General features: G+C 49.7%; 1 protein-coding gene across 2 annotated transcripts in view; it reads right to left on the reverse strand.

The window, feature by feature from the left end:
* GNA15 (G protein subunit alpha 15) overlaps nt 1-10006 on the reverse strand; it is a 190058-nt gene extending 180052 nt beyond the window's left edge. The window contains exons 1-2 of one of the 2 annotated variants that reach the window (XM_063914452.1): nt 7667-10006; nt 306-604 (exon numbers count right to left, since the gene is read on the reverse strand). In XM_063914452.1, the coding sequence (XP_063770522.1) occupies nt 306-450 (145 nt within the window). In that variant the 5' untranslated portion in view covers nt 451-604; nt 7667-10006. Of the gene's footprint in view, nt 1-305; nt 670-7666 lie in introns of both variants that reach the window. The other variant, XM_063914451.1, reaches the window with a different exon arrangement.
* Nucleotides 10007-14304: the final 4298 nt, after the last annotated feature.

The raw sequence follows: 14304 nt of genomic DNA on the forward strand, positions 1-14304 counted from the left end.
TGAGGTGTTGGTGACTATGGTCCAGCAAAAGAATGTATGAGCATTATGTATTACAGGCCTGTACAGACAATCAGTACATATACATTTTATTGTATGTGTCTTTACATTTCAGCTGGAAACAATTTGTTTTACTCGTCACCTCTCTTACTCTACCAAATATTCTCATACAGTTCTACGACATCATTGTCATCATTTATCAGCAGCTCACAAGATATCCCACCGTCATCACCTTCTTATTCTAACCATTAACATATTAGTGCCATAAGATATAACCCATAATAATGAGTATTATCAGTAACACTTACCCAGAAGCAGGAGTTTCAGCTCCCTCTGTGCTGATCTCTTGTGGAATTTAAGCATTCTATTAATCTCTCTGTTAATGGACAGTGCTACTTTGTCATCTTCAGACAGGCAGGGAGGGCAGAAGCACCAACAACACCACCACGGCATATCAGAAATAACACCAGTTGGGATTACTTGAAGACCCTGGACCTCCACATTCAACTCCAATAATTGACCTCATCTCCTGGTAGTTTGTCTACTCAGCTGGAAACAGTGAAGTACTCCAAAATACGGTGTCATGCTGTAGGTTAGGCTTTTATACCTGTTGAGTAAGATGTGTGAACATCCCTTTTTTGTTTTATATTAATCCAGTTGTGAAACGTTTTCCTAAAGGGTATACAACAGCAACATGAATATTCCAAGCAAGGTTGACCACAAATTTGAAAAACAAATGTTTTAAAGTCCTCCTGATAAAAAGAAATCTCAGTATTTATTCAGCACTTTACATAGTCCTAGATCTCTATCCATTGGACCTCCTAGATAATAGATACTGCAACAAAGTGTTTCAGGAAATGAAGCCAGACCCAAGACTGGTTGGGGAAACAAGTTTTTCGTGCTGACAGGTGTCTGCCACACCTGTGTTTTGTGCTTCACTCCATCAGAAGCTGGCAAAACAGGTTATTAACACATAGCTGCCTCTTTGCCTACTGGTAACATGCAGGCATTAGTAATACAATGTAATAGGAAGACACAGGAGAAACATTTGGTGTTACCCTCTGAAACACAAGTGATACTAATGATATTATATAATCATATGGTTCATTTCATCTAAACACGCAGGTGTCATATACACAGGGGAAAAATATAGAATATAGTTACATTTCAAGGCAGGTGGAGGACACACCTGAAATAATTCTATGTACACTATATTTAAGTATAGTCTACATGACTTTTATTTATTTATTTCTTTTTAAAGAGTCTTTAAAACTGGCCCAGCACTAGAGCCAAAGCATCAGAATATCCTTTAAAAGTGTACACAGAAGGCCAAGATTCAGGAGCACAGGTTTTTTAAATTATTATTGTATTAAAAAAACATATTTTTTTGGGAGGTCTCAATTAACCATCTGTGCGTATACATTCAGCGACAATAGTGTGTGTGTGTGTGTGTGTGTGTGTGTGTGGGGGGGGGGCATTAAGGCCAGCGGTGCAAGTGAGCGGGTACGGGTGGGTATGGCGCACCCTTAAGAATTTAGCCGTAGGTACGCCGTACCCATAACCGACAGGCCGCTGCTCCTGCTCACCACCGCTACTGCTTGAGGGGAGGAGAGCGAAGCGTGCACCTCTCCTGCCCCTCATTGTCTCCCTTCAATTCACCGCCGGCCCATGAGCCAATCAGAGCTCGCGGACCAGCAGCCAAATTGATTGGCTGTCAGACTGTAAGCTTTGATTGGCTCACGAATCGGCACTGAATTGAAGGTAGACACCTGAACCACTGCCGGAGACTGAAGGGCAGGAGAGGCGCAGGCTGCGCTCTCCTCCGCTGACGCGCAGGACAGCAGCAGCAGTGAGCAGCAGGGAAAGGGGGGGGGGGGGCATGTGTACCAGGCACTGGGGGCATATCTGGCAATGGGGGCATATCTGGCACTGGGGGCATATCTAGCACTGGGGGCATATCTGGCACTGGGGGGACATGTGTATCTGGCACTGGGGGCATATCTGGCACTGCGGGGACATGTGTATCTGGCACTGGGGGCATATCTGGCAATGGGGGGACATGTGTATCTGGCACTGGGGGCATATCTAGCACTGGGGGCATATCTGGCACTGAGGGGACATGTGTATCTGGCACTGGGGGCATATGTGGCACTGGGGGCATATGTGGCAATGGGGGCATATCTGGCAATGGGGGGACATGTGTATCTGGCACTGGGGGCATATCTAGCACTGGGGGCATATCTAGAACTGAGGGGACATGTGTATCTGGCACTGGGGGCATATGTGGCACTGGGGGCATATGTGGCACTGGGGGACATGTGTATCTGGCACTGGAGGCATATCTGGCACTGGGGGGACATGTGTATCTGGCACTGGGGGCATTTCTGTATCTGGCACTGGGGGTATATCTGGCACTGGGGGAGCATTTCTGTATCTGGCACGGGGGGGCAATGTATATCTGAGACAGTGGGGGCATTTTTGTATCTGGCACTGTGCGGCAATGTATATCTGACACTCTGGGGTCATTTGTGTATCTGGCACTGTGGGGCAATGTATATCTGGCACTCTGGGGGCATTTGTGTATCTGGCGCTGTGGGGCAATGTGTATCTGGCACTGTGAGGCAATGTATATCTGGCACTCTGGGGGCATTTGTGTATCTGGCACAGTGAGGCAATGTGTATCTGGCACTGTGGGGCAATGTATATCTGGCACTGTGGGGCAATGTATATCTGGCACTGTGGGGTAACGTGTATCTGGCACTATTGGGGTCATATGTGTATCACGCCCCCATGGTCATTGGCCATGCCCCATGTGGCATTTGGCCACACCCATTTTTCCTATAAGACATTTTTCCTACTTGCACCACTGATTTAGGCTTACCTATTTACTGAAGCATTTCACTAATATCAACTGTTAAGTTTGTTTTGTATTTGTGCTGTAAAGGCAGATGTAAAGCACTTTGGGGTCTATTTACTAAGCCTTTGATGGAGATAAAGCAGAAGGAGATAAAGAACCAGCCAATCAGCTCCTAACTGCCACATCCCAAACGGCAATTGAAAAATGACAGTTGTGAGCTGATTGTCTGGTACTTTATCTCCATCCAAGGCTTAGTAAATAGACCTTTTTGAGTCCTATTATGGGGGAAAGTGCTATATAAAAACTTATTTTTTTTACTATTATTATTATTATTATTATTATTATTAATAATAATAAAAATAAAAAATAATGGGCAGCAGTCCACACTAAACTGTGGTACCATGTATATGGGTGATGGCAGTCTGCCCTTCCTTTTACACTCCTTTACACCTAGCATTAGTGGCACAACTACAGTACAATGGGTGCAGGCGGCTCCATGCCACCCACCATGCACCCAGAGCATGGAATTACTGGGTGGCCGCTAGTGCCATATTTCTGGTGCTTTCTTGGTAAATATGGAGTCTGCACAGAAGATAGCAATGTGTATGCTACATGAAGGGGCGCTCCTATCTTTAAGATAGCATTGCCGATGTGCGGGGCAATGGAAGAACAGTTAGTAGCAGTGACCATGATGACATTTGCAGCTATCGATTTAGACAGCTGTCATTGCCTGATTTACCACCACTGTAGTGGCTGCAGCGGCTGATGGGCTCCAGGCTGCGTGTGAGATCTCTGCGACGGTTGTGAGATCTCATGCATGGGAGTGAGACACTACGGTATCCAAACTATAGCTATACACTAAAAAGGTCTACAGTCAATAGGTCTACCACTAATGGTAGACATACATTAGGTCAACAGGGTCAAAAGGTCAACATGTAAAAGGTAGACAGTTCAACAGGTCGACATAAATAACGGTAGACACAAGTTTTTTTATTTGTTTTTTCAACTTTTTCATACTTTACCATCCACGTGGACTACAATTGGGAATAGCAACCTTGCCCGAAGCATAGCGAGCCATGCAAGGGGACACAGTACACTAATGGGGCTTGTGTCAGAAAAGTGACAAAACACCCCCCCCCCCCCAAAAAAAATAAAAAATGGTGGTATCTATCTTTTTTGTGTCGACTATTTCCATGTCGACCTTTTCACCCTGTCGACCATCCCTACTGTCTACCTATTCTATGTCGAACTTTTGACCCTGTCGACTTAATGCATGTCTACCATTAGTGGTAGACCTATTACCTGTAGACCTTTTTAGTGTAGATCTAATAATCCACACCCAGACACTACACATCAACACTAGGCTGATATGCTGTGGGGGTCTAACAGGCATTGCTGGAAGAGGGAGTTTTCATTCCTCCTCTCTGGCAACCGAGATGTTAATACATCTCGGTAAAGAGGTGAAGTAGGAAGAGCTATAGCAGCAAGATCCGTGCCACTCTAGTACATTTACCCCTGTATCTGTTAGAGGTGGGGGCGGCTGCACAGAGCCTAGCAGCAGTCTGTAAATAAAAGATGAAAAAAAAAAAAAAAAAAACAACCGCCCGGCACATGGCTACCATAGATGGCGGGGATCCATTTGGATCTCCACCATCGATGGTAAAACTATTTTAGATAGTATACAGACCATCAATGATTTTGAAACATTGATGGTCAATGGCCATCCGTACCCCTCATCCGTGGACCAGACCTGTTGCTGCATCACATAGGCCTATTGTTAGAGCCGGGTTAAGGGGGGACCCAGAGGGTAAGTACCCCGGGCCCCCATTTTAAAAGGACCCCCCAGCACCCGTGCACAGATCGGACCACCTACACGCTGCGCTCCCAGCGGCTCCCTATAGGTTGCCCTGGAAACCTAACAGCAGCTACGCCGCATAAAAGTACAGGACAGCTGAGTGACGGCTCAGCTGTCCAATGGTGTGTAAATGTGTAGCCTGTGGCCCAGTCATTAGCTGGCTGGCAGGCTCCAGATTGTGTGGAACCAGTGGAGGGTGCGTGGAGGGGTGAGCTCTCACTCTCCTGTGTCACGAGCTGTGTCTGCCAGCTGCAGAGAAAAAAAGTAAGCTGGCTGCATTGGGTTTTCTTTATTTATTTTGTTATCATGCTGTCATGTTGTTAAATTGGAACTATTGGCGTGTTGGCATTATGTGTGTGTATGTACGTGTAATGTGTGCGTGTGTATATACTGTATATATATATATATATATTTATATATACATACACAGTATATATATATATATATATATATAATGCACATGGAGACTGCGGCACTCAATTTTCTGAAGTTGAAGAGTTTTTACTGAAGCATAATTTCAAAAGTTACAAGATGCCTTTACAAGGCCGACGTTTCGGTGCTGCAAGCACCGTCTTCAAGGCAGGCATGGATGGTATTACAGGTACAGGAAACTAGCAAGACAAACAAACATAGATTTCTTACCTAAATAGGCCCACAGACATCACGCCGCTGGAGAGCCGGGACCGGACTCCGCTTCCGCCTGCCGCAGCTGCGTCTATATATATATATATTTCTGCACTGGGGTACACTGAGATTACACAGGGAATACATCGGGGGTGTAGAGTTGGATCTTGATCCGAGGCACCAACAGGCTAAAGCTTTGACTGTTCCCAGGATGCACTGCACTGCCTTCTCTATAATCCCTCCTCTGGACACTGGAGCTCAGTTTGTAAGTTGGTGCCTGCAGAGCAGGTCACTAATGGGGAAGCTGCGGTAGGCAGCCCTGAAAAGCGCTTTTTAAGAAGATTCAAGGGCTGCAGCACTGTTTATGTCATTCCATCACCTCCCCAGCAGCGCTGCATACTCCCGCGGCCGGGTTCCCAGGTACTTGCAGCAGAGGCGCACCGGTCTTCAGGCACACCACCGCTGACGCTCTCCTGGATCGCGTGGCTGCACATCATGGAGGAGATAAGAGCATACTTACCTACATTTTATTTCTCCTCTCCGGGAGGACTGTGACATCACTAAGCCCCCCCCCCACGTCGGGAAATGCTGCGATTCGCGGGTCCGCGGGAAGGGGGCAGGGCTAAAATGACGCGATTTGCGTCATTTTAACCCATTCTCCACCCCACGGACCCGGGAATGCGGGAGGTAATCTCTCCATCCTGCTCGCATCACTAGGGTGCGAGCAGGATGCGGGACACCTGCCCACTCTTCCGGGGGTGCGGGGGGCTACCCCAAAAGACTGGAGCCTCCCGCAGCTTCCGGGAGAGTAGGTAAGTATGGATAAGAGGCAGTGGCGTGCGGTGAGGTCAGTGGCTGGTGAGGCATGCCCACTAAAGCCGCCGCTATGGCCTTTGCCAGAGGCGAGTTTAGACCTCATGGGGCCCTAAGCATCACACCGATTTGAAGCCCCCTTCCTCATACAATCCATAGCACTATATCCTGTCATCACCGCCCCTGGCTGTGCCTGCTGTGCTTGTGTCTCCTTCTACCTGCACTAAAGCAGTAGGGGGCAGATTCTGGCGCCTCCTCTCGGACAAAATGGGGACAGACTCTGCTCACCTCCATTCTCCGCCAGCAGCAGCAGGTCTCCCAACAGCTGCGCTGCTGCTTGTGATGGAGGCTGGAGACAAGTAGAGTCATCCCTGGCCAGCAGTACCAGTTTAGGAATGGGCTCTACCTGGCGCAGTTTAGGTACAGGCTGCAGGCCAGGAGGGTTTGGGGGTTTGTCCGGATCCTGCACATCGGGATGACGCGGTCGGTATTCTACCGTCGTCATCTCAAGCGCCAGGATTCTGATACCATCCCTCACAGTGGTTGAAGTGGAATTTTGAAGTGGGGATATGGAAAAGTGAAGGTTGCAATAATGTAGGCGCCGAAGGCGCGTGCGCTCTGGATAAGGGGGCGTGGCCACTCACAAGGGGGCGTGTCCTTCAGTGTAGTTTACCACACCATATACTCCTTATACACCACAATAGTAGGACCCCTTATACTGTCTAGTACTGGTGCCCATTTCACATTATACCACACAGTATATGCGGAAATTCACATTATAGCACACAGAATGAGCCGAAATTCACATTATAGCACACAGAATGAGCCAAAATTCACATTATAGCACACAGAATGAGCCGAAATTCACATTATAGCACACAGTATGAGCCGAAATTCACATTACAGCACACAGAATGAGCCAAAATTCACATTATAGCACACAGAATGAGCCAAAATTCACATTATAGCACACAGAATGAGCCAAAATTCACATTATAGCACACAGAATGAGCCAAAATTCACATTATAGCACACAGAATGAGCCAAAATTCACATTATAGCACACAGAATGAGCCGAAATTCACATTATAGCACACCGTATGAGCCGAAATTCACATTATAGCACACGGTATGAGCCAAAATTCACATTATAGCACACGGTATGAGCCGAATTTCACATTATAGCACACAGTATGAGCCGAAATTCACATTATAGCACACGGTATAAGCCAAAATTCACATTATAGCACACAAAATGAGCCGAAATTCACATTATAGCACACAAAATGAGTCGAAATTCACATTATGCCACATAGAATGAGAAAAAATTCAGGGAGAGTGACAGCAGGGACAGGGAGAGTGAAAGAGGGACAGGGAAAGTGACAGCAGGGACATAGGGACAGGGAGAGTGACAGAGAGCGACAGGGAAAGTGACAGAAGGACTGGGAGAGCGAGAGAAAGGGACAGCAAGGGCATACAGTAGGGACTAGGGAGAGAGAAAGGCAGCAGGGTAAGATTACCTCTTTAGTATCAGCGGTGCTGAGGATGCTGTTGTCTGCGGTGCAGTGGATGAGGAGGCTGTGGTCGGCATGGTGCGGAGGTTGCAAAGGTGCAGAGAAGGACTGAGGGCGGCTGAGGGTGGCGGAGGTGTAGCGAGGAGGAGTCTGTGGTTGGCGGCACTGCGGCTCCTATGACTGCGGCGCTACTATTTCAAATCTGCTGCGGACCGGCAGCCTATCAGGAGCGGTACACCACAGAAGAGCTGCTTATACACGATACACCACAGAAGAGACGCTTATACAAGTCACACCACAGAAGAGACGCTTATACAAGTCACACCACAGAAGAGACGCTTATACACGTTACACCACAGAAGAGCCGCTTATACACGATACACCACAGAAGAGCCGGTTATACACGTTACACCACAGAAGAGACGCTTATACACGTCACACCACAGAAGAGACGCTTAAACAAGTCACACCACAGAAGAGACGCTTATACACGTTACACCACAGAAGATCCCTTTATAAATGATACACCACAGTAGAGCAGCTTATACACGTTACACCACAGAAGAGACGCTTATACACGTTACACCACAGAAGAGACGCTTATACACGTCACACCACAGAAGAGCCGGTTATACACGTTACACCACAGAAGAGCCGGTTATACACGTTACACCACAGAAGAGACGCTTATACACGTCACACCACAGAAGAGACGCTTATACACAGTACACCACAGAAGAGCCGGTTATACACGTTACACCACAGTAGAGGCGCTTATACACGTTACACCACAGGATAGCCGCTTATACACGTTACACTACGGAAGAGCTGCTTGGGGGGAAGGATGGAGCTGAGGGGAGAGTAGGCAAAATAGCATGCACCCACGGAAAATGATGAGCACCCATGGGGCAACCGGGCCATATACAGGTCCTTGTAGTCACTCGCTCAACCCTGCTGGTGGCTCATCTGGTGAATGACTATGCTGCGCTCACCCCCACTGGCAGCTCATGTGGTGTATACAGACATCACATGAGTCGCCAGCGGGGGTGAGCGCAGCACTCTCAGCGGAGCCCCAGGCACAGCACTGCAGCTTCCCCCAGCCGACATTCAATGAGCCGCCAGCAGGGGGGTGAGCGCAGGATAGAGTCAGTGAAGCCCCGGGCCCGGCATTACAGCTTCCCCTGTGCTCTCTCCAGCTGACAGCTCAGCTTAGCTGTCAGGTGAACGTTGGGCAGCAGTGGGGGGGGGGGGAATATGAGCAGGGAGCTGCGCTGAACTGGGGGTGATGAGGGGGGGTGATAAGCAGTGAGCAGCTTTGTTGATCGGCGGGGAAGGGGGGTGCTGGGGGTGATGATTGGTGAGCTGTGGGGGATGAGCAGGGGAAGGGGGGGTGCCTGCCTGGGGGGGGGTGATGAGAGGTGAGCTGTGGGTGATGAGCAGGTGGGGTGCCTGGGGGTGATGAGAGGTGAGCTGAGGGTGATGAGCGCGGGGGGGTGCCTGGGGTTGATGAGAGGTGAGCTGTGGGTGATGAGCAGGGAGGGGGTGCCTGGGGGTTATATGAGAGGTGAGCTGTGGGTGATGAGCAGGGGGGGGGGTGCCTGGGGGTGATGAGAGGTGAGCTGTGGGTGATGAGCAGGGGGGGGGGGGGGGTGCCTGGGGGTTATATGAGAGGTGAGCTGTGGGTGATGAGCGGAGGGGGGTTGCCTGGGGGCTGTGGGTGATGAGCGGGGGCTGTCTGTGAGCTGTGGGGGGGGGGGGGGTGCCTGGGGGTGATGAGAGGTGAGCTGTGGTTGATGAGCGGGGGGGTGTCTGCCTGTGAGCCATGGGTGAGGAGGTGTGTGCCTGGGGGTGGTGAGAGGTGAGCTGCACCCAGCGGTGAGCAGCGGGGTCTTGATGAGCGGCACCCAGCGGTGAGCGGGGTTGTGTGGGGAGCGATGTGTGGGACCATCGGTGAGCCGGGAGGGGGGGGGGGGGGGGGTGAGCGGCGCCCATCTGTGAGCAGGGGATGGTGATGTGCGGGACCATCGGTGAGCGGGGGGGAAGGGTGATGTGCCGGACCATTGGTGAGCCGGGGAAGGGGGGGGATGAGCGGCATCAGCGGTGAGGGAAGCTTGCTGAGCGGCGCCGGCGGTGAGCGGGTGATAAGCGGTGCTGAGCAGGGGTGAATTCACCAGCGCCCATCGCTCTACGCAACCGCTAGTCAGGAGAGGCCAGGGGAGCAGAGGCCGCCAGGCTCTCTTCGGCAGAGCTGCAGAGGGTCTGGCCGGAGGAACGGAAGCGGCCAGCGGGTGAGCTCAACTTCTAGTGCCCAATCATATTTGCATCAGTAACAGGGGCGTGCTTTCATATGGGCTGAAAGCACGCCCCTGTCACTGAGGCACTTACACTGGTACCGCTTATCTTGGTTTTTTTAATGGGCTTTTTACAGCCCTGTCCTTGGTCGCGCCCCCTGCCCACCCCCCGCTTCCGGCTCTTTGCCATTATGCACAGGAGGCACCGACCTGTTTTCAAATGTAGAAATGATACAATAATATAAAGCATATACTTAGGACACAGAATATGTGTCATAAGTATGTTCTTTATATTATTGTAATCATTTATGACAGGGGAGAATGACAGGGGAGGCACTGCCTCCCCTGACTGTACATCCCTGATAAGAGGGTCCCCCCAGGTGGGACCCGCCGGTAAATCGCGGTTCGGTCGCGGTCCAAGGAGATGGGCTGTGCCACTGGTATGGACACTGTACTGCACAGGGACCCCACTATATCCACCAGGGCAGGGAGCACAGGTCAGATTTACTAAAATCCATTTTACATAGGCTCCACAGTACCCGGTGGTGAGGACCAGCATAGGGGATAAGGCGCTGGTCTGTAGCCCCTCCCCCAGCTCCGGGCACCATCTACTGCTGGTGTTCCCAACATGGAGCTGCATTTCACTCTCCCTCACTCCCTGACAGAGATTTTGGCGCCATCTTTCCACAATTAGCTGGGCTGATCTCTGGGACTGCAGGGCACTGTCTCCTCTGTAAAGCTGCCTGTCTCATCAGCGCTGTGCATTTACAGGCACTTAAGTATTCTACATGTCATTTTAGACAGTGTTAGTTAAGAACAAGTGTACTGCTATATGAATATTTAGTACAAGTATTCTGTGATATACATCCAGTATTTACTGTGCATTGTTATATCTATATGCATACATACAGAGCCAGCGCTACCCGCTCAGCAAGGGCATACAGTGCACGGAGGCGCCTTGCTGAAGGGAGGCACCATCCTGCTCTGCATCCCCACTGATGCCAGCTGCCGCTGCGCCTGTCACTCTGGATGACAGGTAGCGGCGCTGGCAGCATGTAGCGCGGCTCTCTCCCCCATCCTTCCCCAGATAGCTGCCAAGCAGGGTGTAGGGGTCCAGGGGGGGCCCTGATCCCCCGCAGCCAGAGTCAATTTGAAGGGGGAGTGTGATCACTTCCCCCCACTACCCGAACAGGCAGAGGCTCAGCAGTAGCAGCAGCCTCACTGCAGCACAGCACACTGCAGCATGTGCTGTGCTTCCAAGATGAGTGCTTATGCTGCTGCCCAGTAAGGAGGAAGGGGGTAGGGAGTGCGGTGGACCAGATCCCCCTCCGGGCCCTCCATCAGTCCATGGCCCAAGTATTTAGTACCCATTCCCTCCCTCCCTCTCGGCATCACTGCCGTCATCCTACAGAGCTGCTGCTGCAGGGGTAATGGCGCCTCTGAGAGACATGAGGAGGAGAAGGCAGAGGAGGAGCAGTGCCGGAGTTGTGACCTCCTGCAGGTACTGGGGCAGTGCTGTGGAGGGAATGAGGGATGTACCTGGCATAATATGTATAATGGGCTCTACCTGGCCACATAATGTGTATAAGGTGCTCTCCTGTGTGGCCTAACGTGTATAAGGGTACTGCTGTGCAGTGTAATGTGACTAACGGATGCTACTGTGCAGCATAATGTGAATAACGGACGCTACTGTGTGGTGTGATGTGAATAACGGACACTACTGTGTGGTGTAATGTGAATAACGGACACTACTGTGAGGTGTAATGTGAATAATGGACACTACTGTATGGTGTAATGTGAATAACGTACACTACTGTATGGTGTAATGTGACTAATGGATGCTACTGTGGGGTGTAATGTGAATAACGGACACTACTGTATGGTGTAATGTGAATAACGGACGGTACTGTGAGGTGTAATGTGAATAATGGACAGTACTGTGTGGTGTAATGTGAATAACGGACACTACTATGAGGTGTAATGTGAATAACGGACACGACTGTGAGGTGTAATGTGAATAACGGACACTACTGTATGGTGTAATGTGACTAATGGATGCTACAGTGCGGTGTAATGTGACTAATGGATGCTACTGTGCGGTGTAATGTGAATAACGGACACTACTGTATGGTGTAATGTGACTAATGGACAGTACTGTGAGGTGTAATGTGAATAACGGACAGTACTGTGAGGTGTAATGTGAATAACGGACACTTATGTTCGGTGTAATGTGAATAACGGACACTACTGTGAGGTGTAATGTGAATTACGGACACTACTGTGTGGTGTAATGTGAATTACGGACGGTACTGTGAGGTGTAATGTGAATAACGGACAGTACTGTGTGGTGTAATGTGAATAACGGACACTACTATGAGGTGTAATGTGAATAACGGACACGACTGTGAGGTGTAATGTGAATAACGGACACTACTGTATGGTGTAATGTGACTAATGGATGCTACTGTGCGATGTAATGTGAATAACGGACACAACTGTATGGTGTAATGTGACTAACGGACAGTACTGTGAAGTGTAATGTGAATAACGGACAGTACTGTGAGGTGTGATGTGAATAACGGACACTTATGTTCGGTGTAATGTGAATAACGGACACTACTGTGAGGGGTAATGTGAATAACGGACACTACTGTGAGGTGTAATGTGAATTACGGACACTACTGTGTGGTGTAATGTGAATTACGGACACTACTGTGTGGTGTAATGTGAATAACGGACAGTACTGTGTGGTGTAATGTGATTAATGGACACAACTGTGAGATGTAATGTGAATTGGTACTATTCTGTGGCCCCTATATTTTTGCGCATGCCCACAACGCGCACTGTCCCTATATTAAGAGTGGCGGGCAGCAAATGACATTTTTGCCCTGAGCTCCTCAAGGTCTAGAACTGCCCCTGTCACCAATTTAAAATATATTTTTCTTTTCAAATGTAACATGCCCCCAATTCAGTACAGAGGAGGTGGCACTGAAACATACTCTTGCTCCGGGCACCATGGCACCTAGCTACACCTCTGATAAGAGGCACTACTGTGGACATTGGGGGTCATTTCGAGTTGATTGCTCGCTAGCTAGTTTTAGCAGCCGTGCAAACACTATGCCGCCACTCACTGGGAGTGTATTTTTAGCTTAGCAGATGTGCGAACGGTTGTATCGCAGAGCGCCTGCAAAAAAAATTTGTGCAGTTTCAGAGTAGCTCAAAACCTACTCAGCGCTTGCGATCATTTCAGACTATTCAGTTCCGGATTTGACGTCACAAACCCGCCCAGCATTCGGCCAGGCAAGCCTGCGTTTTTCCTGGCACGCCTGCGTTTTTCCGCACACTCCCTGAAAATGGTCAGTTGCCACCCAGAAACGCCCACTTCATCTCAATCACTCTGCGGCAAGCAGTGCGACTGAAATGCATCGCTAGACCCTGTGCAAATCTACAATGTTCGTTGTGCCCGTACGTCGCGCGTGCGCATTGTGCCGCATGCGCAGAACTGCCATTTTTTAGCCTGATCAGCTAGCGATCAACTCAGAATGACCCCCATTGTGTATAAGGGATAGTACTGTGTGGCGTAACGTGAATACTATGTGGTGTAATATGAATCATCCTTTTTTATGGATGGGAGGGCGCAAATTTATCATTTGCAGGGGGGCGCAAACACTCTAGCACCGCACCTGCACACATATCTATATGTAATTGTACTAGTCCAGTGCAGTTTTATTGTTTATCTGTAATAATTTCTGCATTGTACCTGTGACTGAGTGTGCCTGTAGCTGCTGTGTGGATTTCATTCTCGTGTATCACACTTCTTACTATCACTATATTCTGTACCCTGGGGGGCTAGGTGCATCAGGGTCTCATATATATATATATATATATATATATACACATATATATATATACTAGGTGATTCATCGCGCCCTACGGGCGCTCTTCACACCGTCGGAAGGGGCTATGCCCCCGTAACCCCTGCACTTAGTTGTGTGAGTGGGTAAATAGTGCACAACGAAAGTGCGTTTGATGGTGAAGGGGGCGTAGGCCCTTTAGTGGGTGTGAACAGTGGCTGCAGGGCATGATGTACAGCATGTAGCGGGTGCAGGGGTGACTGTGTATGGGGGAGGGTGTCTGTGGGTGGAGGAGGGGCGGATGCCGGGAGTGTGTGCGGATAGGAGAGGGGGGCGGGAGGTGGTGTGGGTGGGGGAGGAGCAGGGGACTGGGGGTGGTTGATGGGGTCTGCATGCGATGTGGGTGGGGTAGCGTTGGAGGGGGTGGGGGAGGGCTCGGTGCAAGGCTCTCGTGGATGTGGGAGGGGTTCTGGAAGCGTTGTGGGTGGGTAAGGGGTAG

This window comes from Pseudophryne corroboree, chromosome 1, assembly GCF_028390025.1.
Source record: "Pseudophryne corroboree isolate aPseCor3 chromosome 1, aPseCor3.hap2, whole genome shotgun sequence".
Taxonomy (NCBI): Eukaryota; Metazoa; Chordata; class Amphibia; order Anura; family Myobatrachidae; genus Pseudophryne; species Pseudophryne corroboree.